The 20,198-nt window shown below is 47.7% G+C and overlaps 1 protein-coding gene across 1 annotated transcript in view; it reads left to right on the top strand.

Moving 5' to 3' along the window:
- Positions 1-20,198, top strand: part of LOC141121713 (uncharacterized) — a 106,147-nt gene that overhangs the window by 34,095 nt on the left and 51,854 nt on the right. Inside the window, exon 9 of the mRNA XM_073611428.1 lies at positions 19,011-19,430. Within this exon, the coding sequence (XP_073467529.1) occupies positions 19,011-19,430 (420 nt within the window). The remainder of the gene's footprint in view (positions 1-19,010; positions 19,431-20,198) is intronic.

The following is a 20,198-nucleotide window of genomic DNA, read 5'->3' as shown; positions in this document are numbered from 1 at the left end:
GGTAGCCCCGGGAAGTCGCCATAGAGCCCACGATCATTCCCAGGGCTCTGTAGGCTTCCTACAGCTTTTAAAAGTGGCGCCCGTGACCTCATCGACAGCATCAGACGTAAGACGCTCACGCACATGCACGAAACAAGCCTCATCTTCGTATCGGGTCCACGCATGTGCAGAGCACACGCCGGTACCCGGAAGTAAGAGAGAGAGTGGTTGCTGGAACGCAAGAAGCGTCAGCGCCAGGCATAGGACACCAGTGATGCTGGAAACAATGAAAAAGAAGGTACAAACAACATACAAACACTGCTGCCATGCATATATGTATAAAAACTTACCTCTCCACCTACGATCACCTGAGCCGAGCTAGCCGCCATACACACACACTGGACTCATAGCAGATAAGGGCCACCTAATAGCAATAGGCAGATAGGCCATGTGCACTCAGATGAAGATATTCCAATCCTTCAGCGCTACTCTGCCGTACACTCCATACCCTACTTAACAGTCAGGGCCTATCGGAGGAAAAACATGGCACTCGGCTGACTTTGATCGTAGGGAAGTCATCTTCAGGTAGGAGAACTAACCTGGTCCTAAGGAGGAGAATGAAAAAGGAACATGGATAGCAGCCTAGAGCAAAGATTTATGGGAGCAGGGCCGTTTTTTCGACTGGGCACGCTGGGCAGTTGTCCGGGGGCCCCACTTGCCTGGGGGGCCCCACCTGCCCAGCGACCAGTGGCGTCGAAATCCCGGCTCTGTCCCCCAAACTTTCTATTTCCTATGTCCCCGCGGCCTGCGCTCCAGCCGCCATGTTTAGTTTCCGGCTGCCCCTGTGATTGGGTGAATGGGGTCATGTGCAGCTTTCCTCTTCCACCTATCGCTCGGCGCTGACATCATTGACGCGCACCGGACACCTTTGGCTCAGCTCGGCTCCCCTGGTCCTTGGCTCTCTGCTTTCAAGAGACATGGCTCCATTTGGTAGACCCCTCGGACCCCAGCCTTAGCCTAGGCCGGCCCCATGTCCACGTCACTGCAGGTACCACCATCTACTAGACACGGCCGCGTTTCTGCCCATAGCCCACTACACTTCCAGACAGGGATTCTATCCTTCCCAGCATGGTCGCTGGTGCCCTTCCATGATCCACCAGCAAACCTTCTGGCTGTTGGTTACCTCTCCATGCCTGTAGGCTTTTAGTTGTCAGTGTAGTGTAGTTTGTTGTAGTGATCAGTGTAATGTGTGTACTGCAGTGGCCAGTGTAGTGTGTGTATTGCAGTGGTCAGTGTAGTGTGTGTTGTAGTGGTCAGTGTAGTGTGTGTGTATTGCAGTGGTCAATGTAGTGTGTGTTGTAGTGGTCAGTGTAGTGTGTGTATTGCAGTGGTCAGTGTAATGTGTGTTTGGCAGAAGTCAATGTAGTGTGTGTTGCAATGGTCATTGTAGTGTGTGTTGTAGTGGTCAGTGTAGTGTGTGTTGCAGTGGTCAGTGTAGTGTGTGTTGTAGTGGTCAGTGTAGTGTGTGTATTGCAGTGGTCAGTGTAATGTGTGTATTGCAGAAGTCAATGTAGTGTGTGTATTGCAGTGATCAGTGTAGTGTGTGTTGCTGTGGTCAGTGTAGTGTGTGTATTGCAGTGATCAGTGTAGTGTGTGTTGTAGTGGTCAGTGTAATGTGTGTATTGCAGTGGTCAATGTAGTGTGTGTATTGCAGTGATCAGTGTAGTGTGCGTTGCAGTGGTCAGTTTAATGTGTGTATTGCAGTGGTCAGTGTAATGTGTGTATTGCAGAAGTCAATGTAGTGTGTGTTGCAGTGGTCAGTGTAGTGTGTGTTGTAGTGGTCAGTGTAATGTGTGTATTGCAGTGGTCAGTGTAGTGTGTGTTGTAGTGGTCAGTGTAGTGTGTGTATTGCAGTGGTCAATGTAGTGTGTGTATTGCAGTGATCAGTGTAGTGTGTGTTGCAGTGGTCAGTGTAATGTGTGTATTGCAGAAGTCAATGTAGTGTGTGTTCCAGTGGTCAGTGTAGTGTGTGTTGCAGTGGTCAGTGTAATGTGTGTATTGCAGAAGTCAGTGTAGTGTGTGTTGTAGTGGTCAGTGTAGTGTGTGTTGCAGTGGTCAGTGTAGTGTGCGTTGCAGTGGTCAGTGTAGTGTGCGTTGTAGTGGTCAGTGTAGTGTGTGTTGTAGTGGTCAGTGTAGTGTGTATTGCAGTGGTCAGTGTAGTGTGTGTTGTAGTGGTCAGTGTAGTGTGTATTGCAGTGGTCAGTGTAGTGTGTATTGCAGTGGTCAGTGTAGTGTGTATTGCAGTGGTCAGTGTAGTGTGTGTTGTAGTGGTCAGTGTAGTGTGTGTTGCAGTGGTCAGTGTAGTGTGTGTTGCAGTGGTCAGTGTAGTGTGTGTTGTAGTGATCAGTGTAGTGTGTGTTGCAGTGGTCAGTGTAGTGTGTGTTGCAGTGGTCAGTGTAGTGTGTATTGCAGTGGTCAGTGTAGTGTGTGTTGTAGTGGTCAGTGTAGTGTGTATTGCAGTGGTCAGTGTAGTGTGTGTTGCAGTGGTCAGTGTAGCGTGTGTGTTGTAGTGGTCAGTGTAGTGTGTGTTGTAGTGATCAGTGTAGTGTGTGTTACAGTGGTCAGTGTAGCGTGTGTGTTGTAGTGGTCAGTGTAGTGTGTGTTGTAGTGATCAGTGTAGTGTGTATTGCAGTGGTCAGTGTAGTGTGTGTTGCAGTGGTCAGTGTAGTGTGTGTAGTAGTGGTCAGTGTGTATGAAGAGGCAGAGCTCTGAGTGTGTATGAAGGGGCGGAGCTCTGTGTATGAAGAGGCGGAGCCCTGAGTGTGTTTGAAGAGGCGGAGCTCTAAGTGCGTTTGAAGAGGCAGAGCTCTGAGTGTGTATGAAGAGGCGGAGCTCTGAGTGTGTATGAAGAGGCGAAGCTCTGAGTATGTATGAAGAGGCAGAGCCCTGAGTGTGTATTAAGAGGCGGAGCTCTGAGTGTGTTTGAAGAGGCGGAGCTCTGAGTGTGTATGAAGAGGCGGAGCTCTGAGTGTGTGAAGAGGCGGAGCTCTGAGTGTGTATGAAGAGGCGGAGCTCTGAGTGTGTATGAAGAGACGGAGCTCTGAGTGTGTATGAAGAGGCGGAGCTCTGAGTGTATGAAGAGGCGGAGCTCTGAGTGTGTTTGAAGAGGCGGAGCTCTGAGTGTGTATGAAGAGGCGGAGCTCTGAGTGTGTGAAGAGGCAGAGCTCTGAGTGTGTATGAAGAGGCGGAGCTCTGAGTGTGTATGAAGAGGCGGAGCTCTGAGTGTGTATGAAGAGGCGGGGCTCTGAGTGTGTATGAAGAGGCGGGGCTCTGAGTGTGTATGAAGAGGCGGAGCTCTGAGTGTATGAAGAGGCGGAGCTCTGAGTGTGTATGAAGAGGCGGAGCTCTGAGTGTATGAAGAGGCGGAGCTCTGAGTGTGACTTGCAGCAGACTTACAGGAGTGAGCGAGGAGGATCCAGTTCCTTTGCCATCGGAGGTGAGGAGAGTGTGAAGGATGTTGGTGACTCTGGTATATGAAAAGCTGGGAGTCATACAGTGGCGTTGTTAGGTGGGTGTGGGTGGTGCGGGCCGCACCCGGGTGACACCCGCCAGGGGGGGGACACCCATAGGTAGCAGCACGCACCTCTAACACCGCCCGCTGCCCTGATCTGCGCCTCAGGTCTTGCGCTGTGTCCCTCAGCGCAGCGGACTGAAGCCGCCTCCCCCTCCTCTCTGTTTACATCCACACAAGAGGAGGAGGAGCCTGAGGGACACACACGGCTGTGTGTATAGTCCGCGCTGTTCTGAGGTCTGTAAACTTTATGTATATGTGGGTGGACATGTGCAGGGGGTGGTTATACTAATGGGGGCTCTGCACTGAGGGGGGATTCTATACTAATGGGCGTTGGCACTAAGGGGGGATTCTATATTAATGGGGGCTCTGCACTGAGGGGGGATTCTATACTAATGGGAGCTCTGCACTGAGGGGGGATTCTATACTAATGGGGAGTCTGCACTGAGGGGGGATTCTATACTAAGGGGGTTGGCACTAAGGGCGGATTCTATACTAATGGAGGCTCTGCACTGAGGGGGGATTCTATACTAATGGGGGTTGGCACTGAGGGGGGGTTTATACTGATGGGGGTCTGCACTGAGGGGGGATTCTAAACTAATGGGGGGTCTGCACTGAGGGGGGATTCTATACTAATGGGGGTTGGCACTGAGGGGGGATTCTATACTAATGGGGGCTCTGCACTGAAGGGGGACTCTATACTGATGGGGAAGTCTGCACTGAGGGGGGATTCTATACTAATGGGGGGATCTGCACTGAGAGGGGGATTCCATACTGATGGGGGTCAGCACTGAGGGGGGGTGTATGTACTGATGTAGGGTTTGCACTGAGGTGGGAGGTTGATACTGATGGAGGGGGGTCTGCAGACTCTGCACTGAGGGAGGGTGTCTGTACTTATGGGGGGGTCTGCGATAAGGGAGGGGAGTCTGTACTGAGGGAGGGGGTCAGTACTTAGTGGGGGTCCATACCGAGGAAAGGGGGTCTGCACTGAGCGGGGGTCTGTACTGATGGAGGGGGGTCTGTACTGAGGGAGGGGAGTCTGTACTTAGTGGGGGGGTCTATATTGATGGAAGGGGGTCTGTACTGAGGGAGGGGGGCTATATTGATGGAGTGGGGTCTGTAGTTAGTGGAGGGGGGTCTGTACTGAGGTAGTTGGTGGAGGAGGGGGTGACACCAATTTTTTCAGCACCGGGTGACACCAACCCTAGTGACGCCACTGGAGTCATATTGCTCTGGTGAGTGGGGAAGCACTACCAAGGGGGCGCCCTCACCATCACGTGTGTAAGAGGTGGAAGAAGGCGTGGCTACACTACAGCTGGCACAGTTTGGAGCACCGAGAACTTTACACCTTATCAACTTTTCATTGATTGGTGGAATTTTTTAAAGCAAAATAAGTTCATTGAAGTAGGTGCAATGTGGAAGTAGTGGACTTGCAGAGAACACTATATTGAGCACAAAATATTGTATGATTACATGAATTTGCACAGATTTTTGCTTTATTTAATATAGCAGCAAATATTATAGCATTAATGAAGTAGGTGCAAAGTGGAAGCAGTGGATCTGCAGGGAACAGCATCTTGAGCACAAAGCACTTTATGTTGTATATAATTTGCACATGGATCAGTTTATTTCATTTATTGATAAACACCATAAAATCAATGAAGTCGGTGTAAAGTGGAAGCAGTAGATCTGCAGAGAATATTATTTGAGCCCCTAGCACTTTATATATGAATGTCTCCACATATTTTAGTGTATTTGTGATGATTTATGGTCACACACAATAGGACAGCGCTGTGACACATAATGCTCTTCTAGTTGATAAAGGGAATACTTACCTTTGTTACAGCAGCAGTCCGGTATAAGTTAATTTTGTAGGTATTTGAGTTGTTACACATAGCGCGGGTTTTATTCTATTTATATTGGTGACATAATTGCCCAAATCTGGGGATCAGGAGCCATTTCCACCCTTTACTCTCGGCTGGGGTTCTTTGTATCCATATAACAGATATTCTACATGACTAAATCTGCAATCAATTTTACTGCAAAATCAAAGGGGCCAAAATGTCTCCCCCCCGAGCAGTAATATATTTCTATCCCCCTTGGTGGGAGTGGAGATGACCCATCTATAAGGATATACAGTACATACACACACAGCACAAGGCCGTGTTCACAGATACTCTGGGCTGCAGTTCCTCTGAGCTCCACAAGATGGTGATCTCACCTCTACCCAGACAGGAAGTCTCTATGGAAGACAGGAAGTGATGTCAGCTACACACGGGATGTTCCATAGGAAATAGAGAGAAGACACTGCTGGATCTGGCGGCAGAGGAGGTAATATGTAGATTAACCCCTTCAGGGAGATCAGTTGATGATTAATATATCTTGCTTTGCAAAGCTGGCCATACATGGTTCAGTTTTATCGTCCAGCCAGCGGACCGAGTGAAAAACAACTGAAGTGATTCCTCCATCCACACATTGGAGGGGGATGGGGGAATCGGGGAATCCTCTCCGCTGCACTATTGTAGTCTGACAATGGGGGGCGCTCCTCCGCTCTCTCTGCTGAACCAGCTGAAATTCCATGTATCTTTGGTCAATCCCAGGTCACCATGGTGACTAGAAATGGTGTCCTGGCCCCTGGGCTCTTGTCAGCCCATTCTCACTGTTGGTCTGAATAATGTTTCTGCCTGAAACCCGGACACATTATTCAGACAGGAATGTGGCTCGGAGCGGGGCCAGGAGGGAGGGTGAGGGGAGCGGAGGAGGAGGAGATGATGGCTCCCGACCTGTGAAGTGAGGGGTGGACTGGACAGGACAGGACATGAGAGGACTCATCTCACTGAGCTCCGCTGCCGATCTTTCTCCTTTCCGTACATTACTGTCACCATCGGCTCCTGCTTCCACCCACAGCTGCCTGTGTCCCTGCAGAGCCCTCCGGCAGAACAGAGAGGAAGGAGCGGACCGAATCTCCAACATGGCGCCACCTCGGCACTGCCACAAAGATCCCCACAAGGTGCTGAGAAACAGGACTACAGAGTCCTTACAGGAGTAACCAGGACAAGCCTGCAAAGCAGCCAGATAAGAAACCAGCCAGGGAGGGACATGCTGCTTTATGTACACAAGATGTCCTCTCCATCCACTCTGCTCTCACACACTGCTGGGGGAGATGTACAGGACATGCAGGAGGACACAGGGGGAGTGGAGGATTGGATTACTGTCCTGCACCCCATGTGTTGCATTTTGCACAAAGAACCCCATGTTCTGCACACTTCTCCTGCACCCCATGTCCTGCATTCTGCACCTTGAACCCCATGTTCTTCACCCTTCTGTGCCCCATGTCCTGCAGTAACCTGCACCCCATGTTTTGCACCCTGCACCACATGTCCTGCATTCTGTATCCTGCACACCATGTCCTGTGTTCTGCACTTTGCACCACATGTCCTGCTGTCTGCACCCCATGTTTTGCACTCCGAACCACATGTCCTGTACTCTGCAACCCATATCCTGCACCACTTGTTCTGCACCATGCACCACATGTTGTGCACCCCATGTCCTGTGTTCTGTACCACATGTCCTGCACCCCACGTTCTGCATTCTGCACACTGTACCCTTCCTCTGGACTCCATGTTCCACACCCTTCTCCATTACCCTGTACATCATGTCTTGCATTCTGCACCTTGCTCCCCATGTCTTGCGTCCTGCACCCCATGTCCTGAACCCCATGTCCTGCATTCTGCACCCTGAACTCCATATTCTTCACCCTTTTGCGCTCCATGTCCTGCAGTGACCTGCACCCCATGTTCTGCACCCAGTACATCATGTCCTGTGTTCTGCACTCCATGTCCTGAGTTCTTTGCCCCATGTTCCCCATCCTGTGGACGCCACCCTTCTCCTGTACCCCATGTCCTGCAGTGACATCCACCCTTCACTCCATGTCCTGCGTTCTACACCCTGCACCACATGTCCTGCTGTCTGCTCCCCATGTTTTGCACCCCGAACCCCATGTCCTGCACCCCTTGTTTTGTGTTCTGCACCACATGTCGTGCACCCCATGTCCTGTGTGCTGTACCACATGTCCTGCACCCCACGTTCTGCATTCTGCACACTGTACCCTTCCCCTGCACCCCATGTCCTATGTTCTGTACCACATGTCCACAGATTACTCACAAATTAATTGCCCGGCCCCGGGCGCTGATTACCCACACTGCCCTAAAAAACTCTCTCTTAACTTTTTCAGCTGGCTCCTAGATTCAAATTTATCAAGCCCTGACTTAAGTGACTTCCTCCCCTCCCCCTCATCTCCTTCATTATGTAAGTCATGCTGAGATAATCTCCCATTAGCTGAGCAAAATTATCATTGGTCTCTGAGCTCCTTCTTGCTATTCCTCGTCCTGCCTGTTGTTTCCTTGGACTGATTTTCTGTGTGGTGACCACGGCTTCATCTCTTGGATGCGCTCGTCTGTTGCTTGTCCTGACCTTTATCCTGATTCCTGGATCTCCTCCTCATCTCTCCTCCATATCCTCTTACACAGCTTTTCTCCACACCTGCAGTGACCCTGGGGGGTGGAAACTTGGCACCAGCACTCAGCAAAATCCATCCCCACCATTAGGAGCTCTGGAGAAAATGATCTGCTATTTACACTTCGTTCCTCCGCACGTCACCTGATCACATGAGAGCTTACTTTCACAGATTCCTGACAGATTTCTGTATGGTAAAGGTCAAAGTTCACTCTTCAGTTTAGGAGAGGTAGGACGCACCCAGGAACAACGATTTGGTTTGCAAAGGAGCCTCATATAGAGGACCCCTCAAATCTCCCCATCCAAATGCCCCTGCATCTGAAGTCAGAAAATCCTATGACATCACATTGACCTCACAGCTCCTCCTCTTGATGTCCATCCATCTGGCTTTTTTCTGATGCTCTTAGGGTGTGGGCGGACCCTTGGCATCCTTTTTTTTTTTTTCTCAAACAAAAGGTTTTATTGAAATTGAATAAGTGCATACAGTTCCAGAGCGCGTACAGCAATTTACAGAGTATAAGTCACATCTTACATATGTAATAGAATAAAAAAACAAAAAAAGTACCAAAAAAGGGGACATATATTCCAATACATCAGATGAAGAGAAAACAAACAGGAGAAAAGAAGAAACATAACCTCTCATCAGATAAATCCTTCTGTGGTCTATCCACGTTCCTTCAATGGATATTTTGCTTGTCACCTCTTAGCATACCGGTTAGTTATATAGTGCATAGCATACATCCCCTGAGAATTGAAGCTGATACAGGCCACCTTTAGAGCAAACGATCATACACCAAGTCTACTGGCGCTAGACCCGGTGTATCCAACCAGTGAGCCCATAACTTCTCATATTTTTGTGACGCTCCCCTATGCTGATATATAATTTTTTCCATACGGATTGTGGCCCCCATTTGTGTAATCCATTCTTGTACCGTGGGAGGACTCGTGGACCTCCAGTGCCTGAGGATAAGCAGGCGGGCCTGAAACAAAGCTCTTCTGACAGCTTGCCTAAGGATATCCTCAGTCAGTATACCATCCACAATCCCAAGCACACATGGTTTGGGATCCAAAGGTATCACTATTTGGAAAACTCTGTTAATGGTGTTAATGACCTCGTTCCAATAGAGGTGCAATTTTGGGCATCTCCACAGGAGATGTATGAGGTCCCCATGGTCTCTGGAGCATCTGGTGCAGGTAGGATCAGTGCCCAAACCCATACGGACCAGTCTAGCCGGTGTGTAGTGTACTCTGGAAATAATATAGAGTTGTGAGAGCTTTTGAGCAGCGTTTAACGAACACGTGGGAACTGCCTGCAAGGCTTCCTCCCACTGTTCCTCCTCAAAAGAGCCAACATCCTGTTCCCAATGGGACACAACCCTCAGAGACGCGTCCCCTAGGAAAAGGTTTAGTAGTATGGTATAGCAGTCAGATATAAATCCTCTATAAGTAGTTATGGCAAGTAGGTGATTGAAAATAGGAGTGAGTTGCAGGTTCCAAATGTCAGAGCCCCTCTGTGCATCTATTGCATGTTTAAGTTGTCTGTAATAAAAGAGCATAGAGCCCGGTAATTGAAAGGCCTCCCTGAGCTCCGAGAAGGGTCTCGACTTTCCGTCCCTAAGTATGTGGACCATATGGGACATCCCGTACTGTAACCATTTAGATCCATAGGGTATTTTAGCTATTTCTGGATAGTGATTGTTTTCCCAGATGGGGCTATACTTGGTGAAGCCCTCCACCCCCTGCAGCATCCTGACCTTGTTCCAGATTTTCTGCATAAGTGCGTAGGTTGGGAAAAGCTTATTGGATTTGTTATATTGTAGGGCCTCTAAACCATCCACTACCTCTCTCCTGGAAGTGAACCGGAGTATGTGGGCCGAAGGGTCTCTCAGGTTCATCTCCAGGTCCTCCCCGGGACCTATGGCTCTAGCGATGTGCTGTAGCTGGGAGGCCAAATAATAAACCCAAGGGTTAGGCAATGCTAAACCTCCATTGTCTTTAGGACGTTGTAGCTGCTCTAGTTTAATTCTAGGGGGCTTTGAGAGCTATATAAATGAACGGAAAAGGGAGTTGATAATTCTAAACTTTTTCAGAGTAATAACCATCGGAGAGTTGTGAAGCACATATAGTAGTTGTGGCATAAGGATCATCTTTATTAAGTTTATTCTGCCTACCTGGGACAACTTTAATTTACTCCACACTTTGACCCGATCACGACATCTATTAATCAATGGGGTTAGATTAAGATTAACATAATCCAATATACGGGCTGTAACCTGTATACCCAGATATTTGAAGGATGTCGAGACTGGTATGTCCTGCATATTTTGTTGGGTTGGGGGCGGGTCACGATCCAGCAGCAGCAGAGAGGACTTGGTCCAGTTAATAACTAAGCCTTAGTATTTCCCGAACTGTCTAATTACTCTCATTGCTTCTGTCAGTGAGTCAGATGTATCACCCAGTAGCAGCATGGTGTCATCTGCATACATAATTGCCTTCTCCTGAATGTCTCCATATCTAAAACCCTGTATCAAGGGGTTAGCGCGTATCGTAGCCGCCAGGGGCTCAATGGCCATAGAAAACAGGAGCGGAGACAGGGGGCACCCCTGCCTCGTACCCCTGTATAGTTTAAAGGGTGATGAAATCCTTCCTCCCTCCCTAATGGCCGCTATAGGAGACGAATAAAGTAACTGCACCCACTTGATAAAGCTCTCCCCAATTCCAAATTTTCGCATCACTGCCCATAGATAGTCCCACTCGACGCTATCAAACGCCTTGTGGGCGTCCAGTGACAGCAACGCTCTATCTCCCCTATTGTCTGCCTGGGATTGGATATTGAGGAAGAGTCTGCGGAGGTTTATCGCAGTCGACTTTTGGGGCATAAACCCGGATTGATCCGAGTGGGTTATACTGGATATGACTTTGTTCATGCGGATTGCTAATGCTTTAGCTAAGATCTTTACGTCAGTTTGTAAAAGAGATATGGGGCGGTATGACCCCGGGTCGATAGGGTCCTTATTGGGTTTTAGTATCAAAACTATATTTGCTCTAGTCATTGATTGAGGAAGGCTGCCACTCTGTTTCGCTGCATTAAATACCTTCAATAGACGTGGAAGTATATGCTCGCCATATTGTTTGTATACCTCGATGGGGAGTCCATCATCACCCGGAGCCTTGGAATTGGGGAACAGACTGGTCGCCAACTGCAGCTCCTCAACAGTCAAAGGGGCGTCAAGTTCCCCCTTAACTGCCATTTGTAAGCTGGGGAGCTGAATACCGTCCAAATATTCGGATAAGGAGTCTAGGGTATATGTTTGTTTAGACTCATAGAGGGAGGAATAGAATTCCACCAATTCTGCTAAGATTTGGTCCGGGGCATTGGTTAGCCCGCCATGGTGCTTACGTAAGGCCCCAATTGAGGGGGAAGTTTGATGGGCATGGGCAATGGTTGCTAACAGGCGTCCAGTGTGCTCACCCTCTTCATAAAATGCTGCTTTATGAAAAAATCTCTTCCTCTCTGCTGTAGATGTCGTGATTTTATACAACGCATCTTGCGCTGAGAGCCACGCCTCTTTGTTACATTGGGTCGGATCTGTGATAAATTTGTTCCACAGTTCCTTTGCCATGTTTTCAATTCCCTCCCTCTGAGCATGCGTCTTTCTCTTAACAGCTTGAATTTCAGTTATAAATAGGCCCCTCAGGACAGCCTTAAAAGCTTCCCAGTTCACAAGCCACTGTTCGTCGGCCTCATGTAGGCGCCAAAAGTCTATTATATGAGATTCTATCTGCTCATGGGAAGGGAAGAGACTCAGCCAAAAGGCGTTCATTTTCCATGGGGCTTTTGCCACCATAGAAGGGGGGCGCACCTCTAAAGTTGCTATCAATGGGGAGTGATCCGACACACTCCTAAGAGCATAAGTCACCTCAGAGATGTGTCGTTCAGCTGCATTAGAGCATAGGCATAAATCTATCCTAGATAGTGATGCATAACTTTTTGAGAAACAGGAAAACTGTTTTACCCCTGGGTTTTTGGCTCTCCATGGGTCCCTCCATCCCACTTCCTCAATAAATTTCCTAAGAGCCGTGCGGTGTACCCCCCTCCCTCCCACCACAGGCGGATGCTTATCTAGTACTGCGTCTGTATAATTGTTGAAGTCCCCAAAGACATACAATGGCGTCTCCGGGTACTTCATTTGGAACGTCACCAGGGTCTTCAACACCAGATTATTGTACGGGGGGGGGTACATATACAAATGCTAGTATACATTTAAAGGTAAACAATTTACAACATAGAAATACATATCTCCCCTCATCATCAAGCTCAGAATCTAACTCCACATAATCTATGGAGCCAGGTATCAGTACACTCACACCCCGAGAATACGAGGTGTGAGTGGAGTGATATGTCTTACCCACCCATCTGAAATTAATGCATGACAGAGAATCGGCAGTAAGGTGGGTCTCTTGTAAGGCACATATAGCCGGGAGACGTTTTCTCAATAAGGATGACACCATCGTCCGCTTTAAGGGGTCCTGCAGGCCCCTAACATTCCAAGAAAGGACAGTTACTGTCGTCATGTTTGGGTGTCTAGTTGGGAATTAACAGGGTAAAACAATATATTGCCTCTCTGTCTCCCATCCATGGGGGGGGGGGGGGGGGGGGGACCATCGTGTCATACCCAACAGAGGCCAAGAAGTGACAAAACTGCCAGTGTAAGAAGAAGAAAGTTGCGGCTCTATCCAAAAGCCGTAATAACTCAATCGCTCTGGAACAAACTTGTGTGTAGAAGTATCGTAGAACGCACAACGGTGCGTAAATCGAACAAAAGTGCCTCTTCTGACATGAGTTATCCATCAATGTGCACTTGTCGCATTGAAAGGCAACTGTTTCTTGTAATCCACGACACCGGTGTGTCAACTGATATAACAAAACTGTGTGGGACAACCGGTCCCTCCAGCCCCTCTCGGGGTTCTGAACAACAATGACATATTTTCTGGTACTTGCTATGAAGTACATTGCCATGATCCATCTCGTCATCGAACTCGCATTTTTGTAGGGAATGAATCGATATATGTTTCCGGCACAACCCTCCTCCGGAGGGAAAAGAAAAGTATAGATCCCTGGGCCTTTGTTGGGGATATCAATCTATCTCTGCTTCTGGTCTCCTATCCTGACGAAGCTCATTTTCATTAGCGTCTAGCCAATCCGCCGCTTCCGCCGGGTGTTCAAAGAAGTGTGCTCTGCCTCTTAGTGTAACTCTAAGTTTTGCAGGATAAAGCATTGCATAAGAGGCTTGTACTCTCTGCAGGCGTTTTTTAATTTCCGAGAACCGCGCGCGGTTCTTCTGGACTGTAGCTGAGAAATCCGGATAGAATGAAATCCGCGTGCCATTGTACTGGATATTTCTCTTTTCTCTGGCTAATTTCAGGATAATTTCCCTGTCTCTATAATTCAGGAGACGGGCCAGTATTGGGCGGGGGGGGTTTCCTGGCGGGAGAGGTCTGGTAGGTATTCTGTGGGCTCTTTCCACCGCATACAAATGAGTGAAAGCCTCCTTGCCGAATATTTCAGCCATCCATTGTTCTATGAATTGCGTGGGGTCGCGGCCTTCCACCTTCTCCGGTAAGCCGACTATGCGCACGTTATTGCGCCTGAGACGATTTTCAAAATCCTCAGCACGGGTATCCGTAGCTCTTGCTAAACGTGTGGTGGACTGGGATTCTCTAATCAGTGTGGGTAGTTTATCTTCAAGCTCACTTATTCTGCTTTCTGCTGCAGTGGTACGCTCTCGGATTTTCTGAATATCTTGTCTGATGAGACTAACCTCCTCCTTTAGACCACCAAATCGTACTTGTAGATTGTTTACAGAGGCTGTACATTTGTTAACTGCTTTTAAAATGTCTGCCAGTGTGGGCTGTTTATCCCCCCTCCTCCTCCTCATGTTCTTCAGGCTCATCAGCTATAGCCTCAGTGTCCTCTTCCTGTGTCAACATGGCCCCTGCTCCCTGTGCTCTCATACATTCTTCCTCCTCAGTGTCATTAAAGTCAGGGCATTCATTTAGTGACTGTGCTGCAGCTATGCCTGGTTTTTCAGACAGTTTTTGAGCATAGTACCTCATGTCCTTAGGGTGATCAGTGGAGCCATCCTTAGAGCCTTTCTGCTGCTTGTGCTGTCCTTCCTTCAGCTTGTCACGTTTCTGTGCGGACGGCGGAGCGGCGCCATTTTGGGGATCCATCCTGGAACCTTCTCCCCTCTGTCCACGGGTCATCATGCCCTCTCAATACACCGGAGCGGGCGCGGAAGGTGCTGGGGGTTCTCCCCGTTCAATCAAGCCGAAAACGGGGGTAATAGAGTGCCGGCAACCGGATCAAATCAGGATCACTGCGGGAGCTCTGTGACTATACGTCTGCTCACATGCCGCGCTGGCCACGCCCCCCCCACCCTTGGCATCCTTACTAGCAAAGTGGGACTATTGGTCCTGCATTGTATGTAATGATCCCATAAGGTCTGTAACAAGCTTTTAACCTGCATAGTGTGGGGAACCTTTGTGGGTAAATTACACCTCAGTCTGAAGTGGGGCTTTAATATAATGGAGACTTGAATTGTGAGGTGATGAGGATTCTGGGAATATCATTTGATTTTACTATTTGTGTTCAGATCTAGAGTTTTCCTCCTGTGAAGTCTGGAGATCATATGACCATCACATTGCCTCCACCTCCCTCCCTGATAGAATAAAGAAATACAAAGAAGATTGTAGAAGTCACCAGAGAGATCATGGAGGAGAGGTGAGCGGTGCTGGGAATTCTGGGACATTATCCAGTAACAGACAAGGGATGTGTCTGGATGGTGACTGTATCATTGTGTGTGTGTCAGGTTCCTATAAGGTGTCAGGATGTCACTGTCTATTTCTCCATGGAGGAGTGGGAGTATTTATTAGGACACAAGGATCTCTACAAGGACGTCATGATGGACAATCAGCCGCCCCTCACATCACCGGGTAAGAGGAGACTTTATTGTAAAGGAGAGAGCAGTACGGAGGGTCCACCTAGATCCCCCATCATCTGATAAACACATAGAAAGAATGTATTCAGTCAGTGTGTGTGTTTCCTACAGATGGATCCAGTAATGGGAACTCACCAGAGAGATTTCCCCATCCTCTGTATTCCCGAGATTCCACAAAGGAAGGTCACACCATCCCTCTCCATCATCAGGTAGATGAGGAACAATCACTGATTGTATCATTAGGATCTGTACATTATCTGCATTGTTACCTTTTGATGGCATTTTTATTCTATATTCAGAGTGGAAACCTGAGAGAGTCTAAAGTTGAGATAAAAGAGGAGGATGGGGTGATGGAGGAGTCAGAGTCTCTAAAAGAACACAAAGATCTGTACCAGGACACCATGGTGGAGTCATCCAGCTACAGAAACCCACCAGAGAGATGTCCTCGTCCTCTGTATTCCCGGGATTCCACACAGGAAGATCTCACCATCCCTCACCATCATCAGGTAGATGATTGACAATTATTGGTAGTTTTCTACACAGCATGTTTGTTACAATGAATCTTTTATTACATCTTTCAGAGTGGAATCCTCGGGGATGATAATATTGATGTTAAAGAAGAGTATAAAGAGGAGGATGAGGAGTATGGAGTGATGGTGGAGTTTTCAGAAAAACACAAGGATATAATGGAGCCACCTAATACCAGGAACCCACCAGAGAGATGTCCCCATCCTCTGTATTCCCGGGATTCCACACAGGAAGATCACACCATCCCTCACTGTTACCTCAAGGTTGGTGGGACAAAGTATCTGAGACATGGACTTGTGGAGATAATGTGTGGATTTTTTTATGCAAGTTTATATTTTACAGATGATATTCACTCTCATTTTCTTGATATAGAGTGGAGATCCAATCGATATAGAATTTGAGGTTAAAGCAGAAGAAGAAGAGAGGTATGTGAGGGATGATCAGCAGTCTATGGAGGAGGATGGAATAACGGGGACATTTATAGAGGAGGACACTCCTACAGAGATCAGCACAGGTGGGTCATTAACACTAAATACATTCCTCCACCCATACTGCTCACTGATTGGTCTAGAGTAGGGCAAAGACTGGGTGATAATCTTCCTTCTTTGTGCTGCAGACACATTTTATGTATCTAGACTGGATTTATGGAGATTCTGGGGTTCAGCTGGCAGTAAAATGTTTATTTTCAACATAGGTGTTACTCAACATAGGCCCCTGGCCTGGGCAGTGCTAGGACAAGGTAACACAGAGCCCAGGGAGAACATGCCAAATTGCACCTCCCCCCCCCCCCCCCCCCCAAAGATGTATGAGCATTATGTGTCAGTGAAAATCACCCCCACCCCAAAAAAAGCACTAATCTGCATGCTCACCCCGTAAGCATTACATTTCCCTCTGGGTGAAATTTTCTCTCCCAGCACAAATGTTTGCCCCCCACCCCGCTCAAATCCTCTCTCTCCCCATATGTCCCTTGTACAAATCCACAAAAAATCCCCTTCCTAGCACACATCACCTCTCCTCACTCCAAATCCTCCTCTTCCAGCACAAATTCCCCCAATCATCTCTACTAGCACAATACCCCCCAAATCTTCTGCCCCCTCTGCCAACACAGACCCCCACAAATTACCACTGCTAGCACACACACCCAAATTGTCCTAGAACAATTTTCTATCCCTGCCACCCCCCAAATTCGCCTTCTCAACACAAAATCCCCCCCTCAAATCTCCTTGTGGTGCCCCTCCATCTCACATGATACCACAGTGCCCAGGGCAGCCATCCCTCCTGCCCACCCCTTGTCCCAGCCCTGCACCTGGGGTATGTGCTTTGGGTGTTCTGCTCCATGCCCGAGTCTAGTAAGAACTCTGACAGAACAATTCTCCCAGGATTACTTGTTCTGTTGTCTGCTGGCTGTGCCGGGTGGAGGGATATGTCTGTATAGTCTCAGACCCAAGTCACTGAGTGCAGTCTTAGGAGACGGGAGGCAGCGGTGTGGGACCTCTGCAACTTGTCTCATGTAAAAAGTGTATCTACCACTGACTACTGAATACCAATATTATGACTCCTGACCCTTATACTAGGGTTGTCCCGATACCACTTTTTTAGGATCGAGTACAAGTACCGATACTTTCTTTCAAGTACTCGCCGATACCGATTACCGATACTTTTTTTTAAAATGTCACGTGACAGTGTTTTTTGTTTTTTTTTTTTTTGTTTTTTTTTTTAACAGTGCTTGCTTTTTTTGGGGGGGGGGGGGGGGGGGGTGAACGGTGTATGTGTGTGTTTTTTTTTTTTTTTTTTATTTACAACTTTTATTTTTTACAATAATATTTTTTTTATTCTTTATTGTTTTTTTTTTTGTTTTTTTTTTAATCAGCCCTTTTGGGGGGCTTTGGTGAGATATCAGGGGTCTTAACAGACCTCTGATATCTCCCCCTTGAGACAGAGAAAGAGACAGAGGATAGAGATTCCCCAGTCCCTTTCTCTGCAGCCTCAGCTGCACTGAGAATGAATGGAGAGAAGACAGCAGCTTCTCTCCATTCATAAACTGACACATCGTAATCACAAGAGATTACAATGTTTCAGTTATTGTGAATGGACAGAGTCAGCTGACTCTATCCATACACAAAGGAAGGAGGAGGGGGACTGAGGAACGGAGGGGGAGAACGGAGGGAGACAGATAAGGAGAGAGGAATGGAGGGGACAGATAAGGAGAGCAGAACGGAGGGGGACAGCGGAGAGGCACAGAGGAAAGGAGGGGGCACGGAGGAGGATGCCGTGACAGTCAGCTGTGAGCGATCACCGCTGTATGTCACTAAAGCTGGTGAAAGCCGCTGGGGGAGAAGCTTTTAACTCCCCCACGCGCCGATCACAGCTGTCTTCCAGGTATCGGGGAAGCATCGGGAGCATTTGCCCGAGTACAAGTACTTGGGCAAATGCTCGGTATCGGTGCCGATACCGATACTAGTATCGGTATCGGGACAACCCTACCTTATACTGTATAATTTATATTGTAGATTATATACTTTCGACCCCTACACTATGTTGTACATCATTCGGATACGGTATAGTCCTAACTTTTGTATCCCATATAATAACTTGTACATTACATAGGCCTTACTTCTTTTGCACCCATTTTCTACCAGCTGGACATTTTATATCTGATGATTTGATTGGAGCACAGACTTTTACATGTTGTTAATAATGTAATAACATCCTCAAACTTTGGAACCTTAAACAGAAAGTGATAATGAGGGAGGAGCCAATAATCCAGTGATGGTGGTCTTCAGAATCAGTCCAGTCTTCATCTTGGTTGTTCTCCCCCCATCCTCACTCTCTGACCTCTGGTGGGGTTCAGCCCCGCTGTTATTCATGACTAAATCATGGACTAAATAAGGAAGTGCAGGACTTCTTGTGTTGGGAAGATGGCAATGAGTGATAAAGGGGGTGGGGACACTCGTCCTATAATCCCCTCATCACTGTCACTCCTATAAAAGACAGTTCTCGTTGTTTCCTCACTCTCTGACTAAGGTTAATGAATAAAGAAATTAATTGGTAGGAGATCAGAGGACCCATTTACTAGTTACCTTGAGGGTGGAATTGTAAGATCCTCAGAAACAAAGCTGCCTGATGTGGGCGGATTCCTGGTTTAGGGGAACCAATCTGCTCATGTCTAGTAATAATCTTTTTATTTCTATTTTAGTACATGAACGGGAGATAAGGAAAACCTCAGAGGATTGTCTCACTTTGTCTCCAGACTGTAAAGTAGAAGATGAGGACATCACACAGTATAGTCCAGGAGAAAACCCGGCTACCTCAAATGTCAATACAGCACCACACAGTGTAGATGGACCATCATATTCCTCTTATCCTGAGGAACCTCAGACTGAGAGGGACGGTGCCGTCCTTTCAACAGATACGAGATTTTCCTGTACTGAGTGCGGGAAGTGCTTCCGTTTTAAATCTAAACTTAACGTGCATCAAAGATCTCACTCGGGAGAGAAGCCGTATTTCTGTCCTGAGTGCGGGAAATGTTTTTCACAGAAGTCAAGTCTTTACACACATCAGAGATTGCATACGGGGCAAAAGTTGTATTCTTGTTCTGAGTGCGGAAAATGTTTTTCACAGAAGTCCAATCTTTACTCACATCAGAGATATCACACAGGCGAGAAGCCGTATTCCTGTCCTGAGTGCGGGAAACGTTTTTCAGACAAGTCCAATCTTTACACACATCAGAGATTTCACACAGGTGAGAAGCCATATTCTTGTCCAGAGTGTGGAAAATGTTTCCATTTTAAATCTGAACTATATGTCCATAAAAGATCTCACACGGGTGAGAAGCCGTATTCTTGTCCAGAGTGTGGGAAATGTTTTTCCGTGAAGTCCAGTCTTCACAGACATCAGAGATCTCACACCGGGGAGAAGCCGTATTCTTGTCCTGAGTGCAGGAAATGTTTTTCAGTGAAGTCCAGTCTTTCCACACATCAGAGATCTCACACAGGGAAGAAACCATATTCCTGTTCTGAGTGCGGGAAATGTTTTTCAGACAGGTCCATTCTTTACACACATCAGAGATCTCACACTGGTGAGAAGCCGTATTCCTGTCCTGAGTGCGGGAAATGTTTTTCAGGCAAGTCTAATCTTTACACACATCAGAGATCTCATATGGGGGAAAAGCCGCATTCCTGTTCTGAGTGCGGGAAATGTTTTTTTCAGAAGTCCAGTCTTTACAGACATCAGAGAGCTCACACAGGGGAGAAGCCGTATTCCTGTGCTGAGTGCAGGAAATGTTTTTCACAGAAGTCCCATCTTTACACACATCAGAGCTCTCACATGGGGGAGAAGCCGTATTCCTGTTCTGAGTGTGGGAAATGTTTTTCACAGAAGTCCCATCTTTACAAACATCAGAAAGCTCACACAGGGGAGAAGCCGTATTCCTGTGCTGAGTGCAGGAAATGTTTTTCACAGAAGTCCCATCTTTACAGACATCAGAGCTCTCACAGGGGGGAGAAGCCGTATTCCTGTTCTGAGTGTGGGAAATGTTTTTCACAGAATTCCCATCTTTACAAACATCAGAGAGCTCACACAGGGGAGAAGCCGTATTCCTGTCC

The sequence above is a fragment of the Aquarana catesbeiana genome, unplaced genomic scaffold, assembly GCF_042186555.1.
Source record: "Aquarana catesbeiana isolate 2022-GZ unplaced genomic scaffold, ASM4218655v1 unanchor228, whole genome shotgun sequence".
NCBI classification, from domain to species: domain Eukaryota; kingdom Metazoa; phylum Chordata; class Amphibia; order Anura; family Ranidae; genus Aquarana; species Aquarana catesbeiana.
This window is presented reverse-complemented; position numbering and strand designations above follow the sequence as displayed.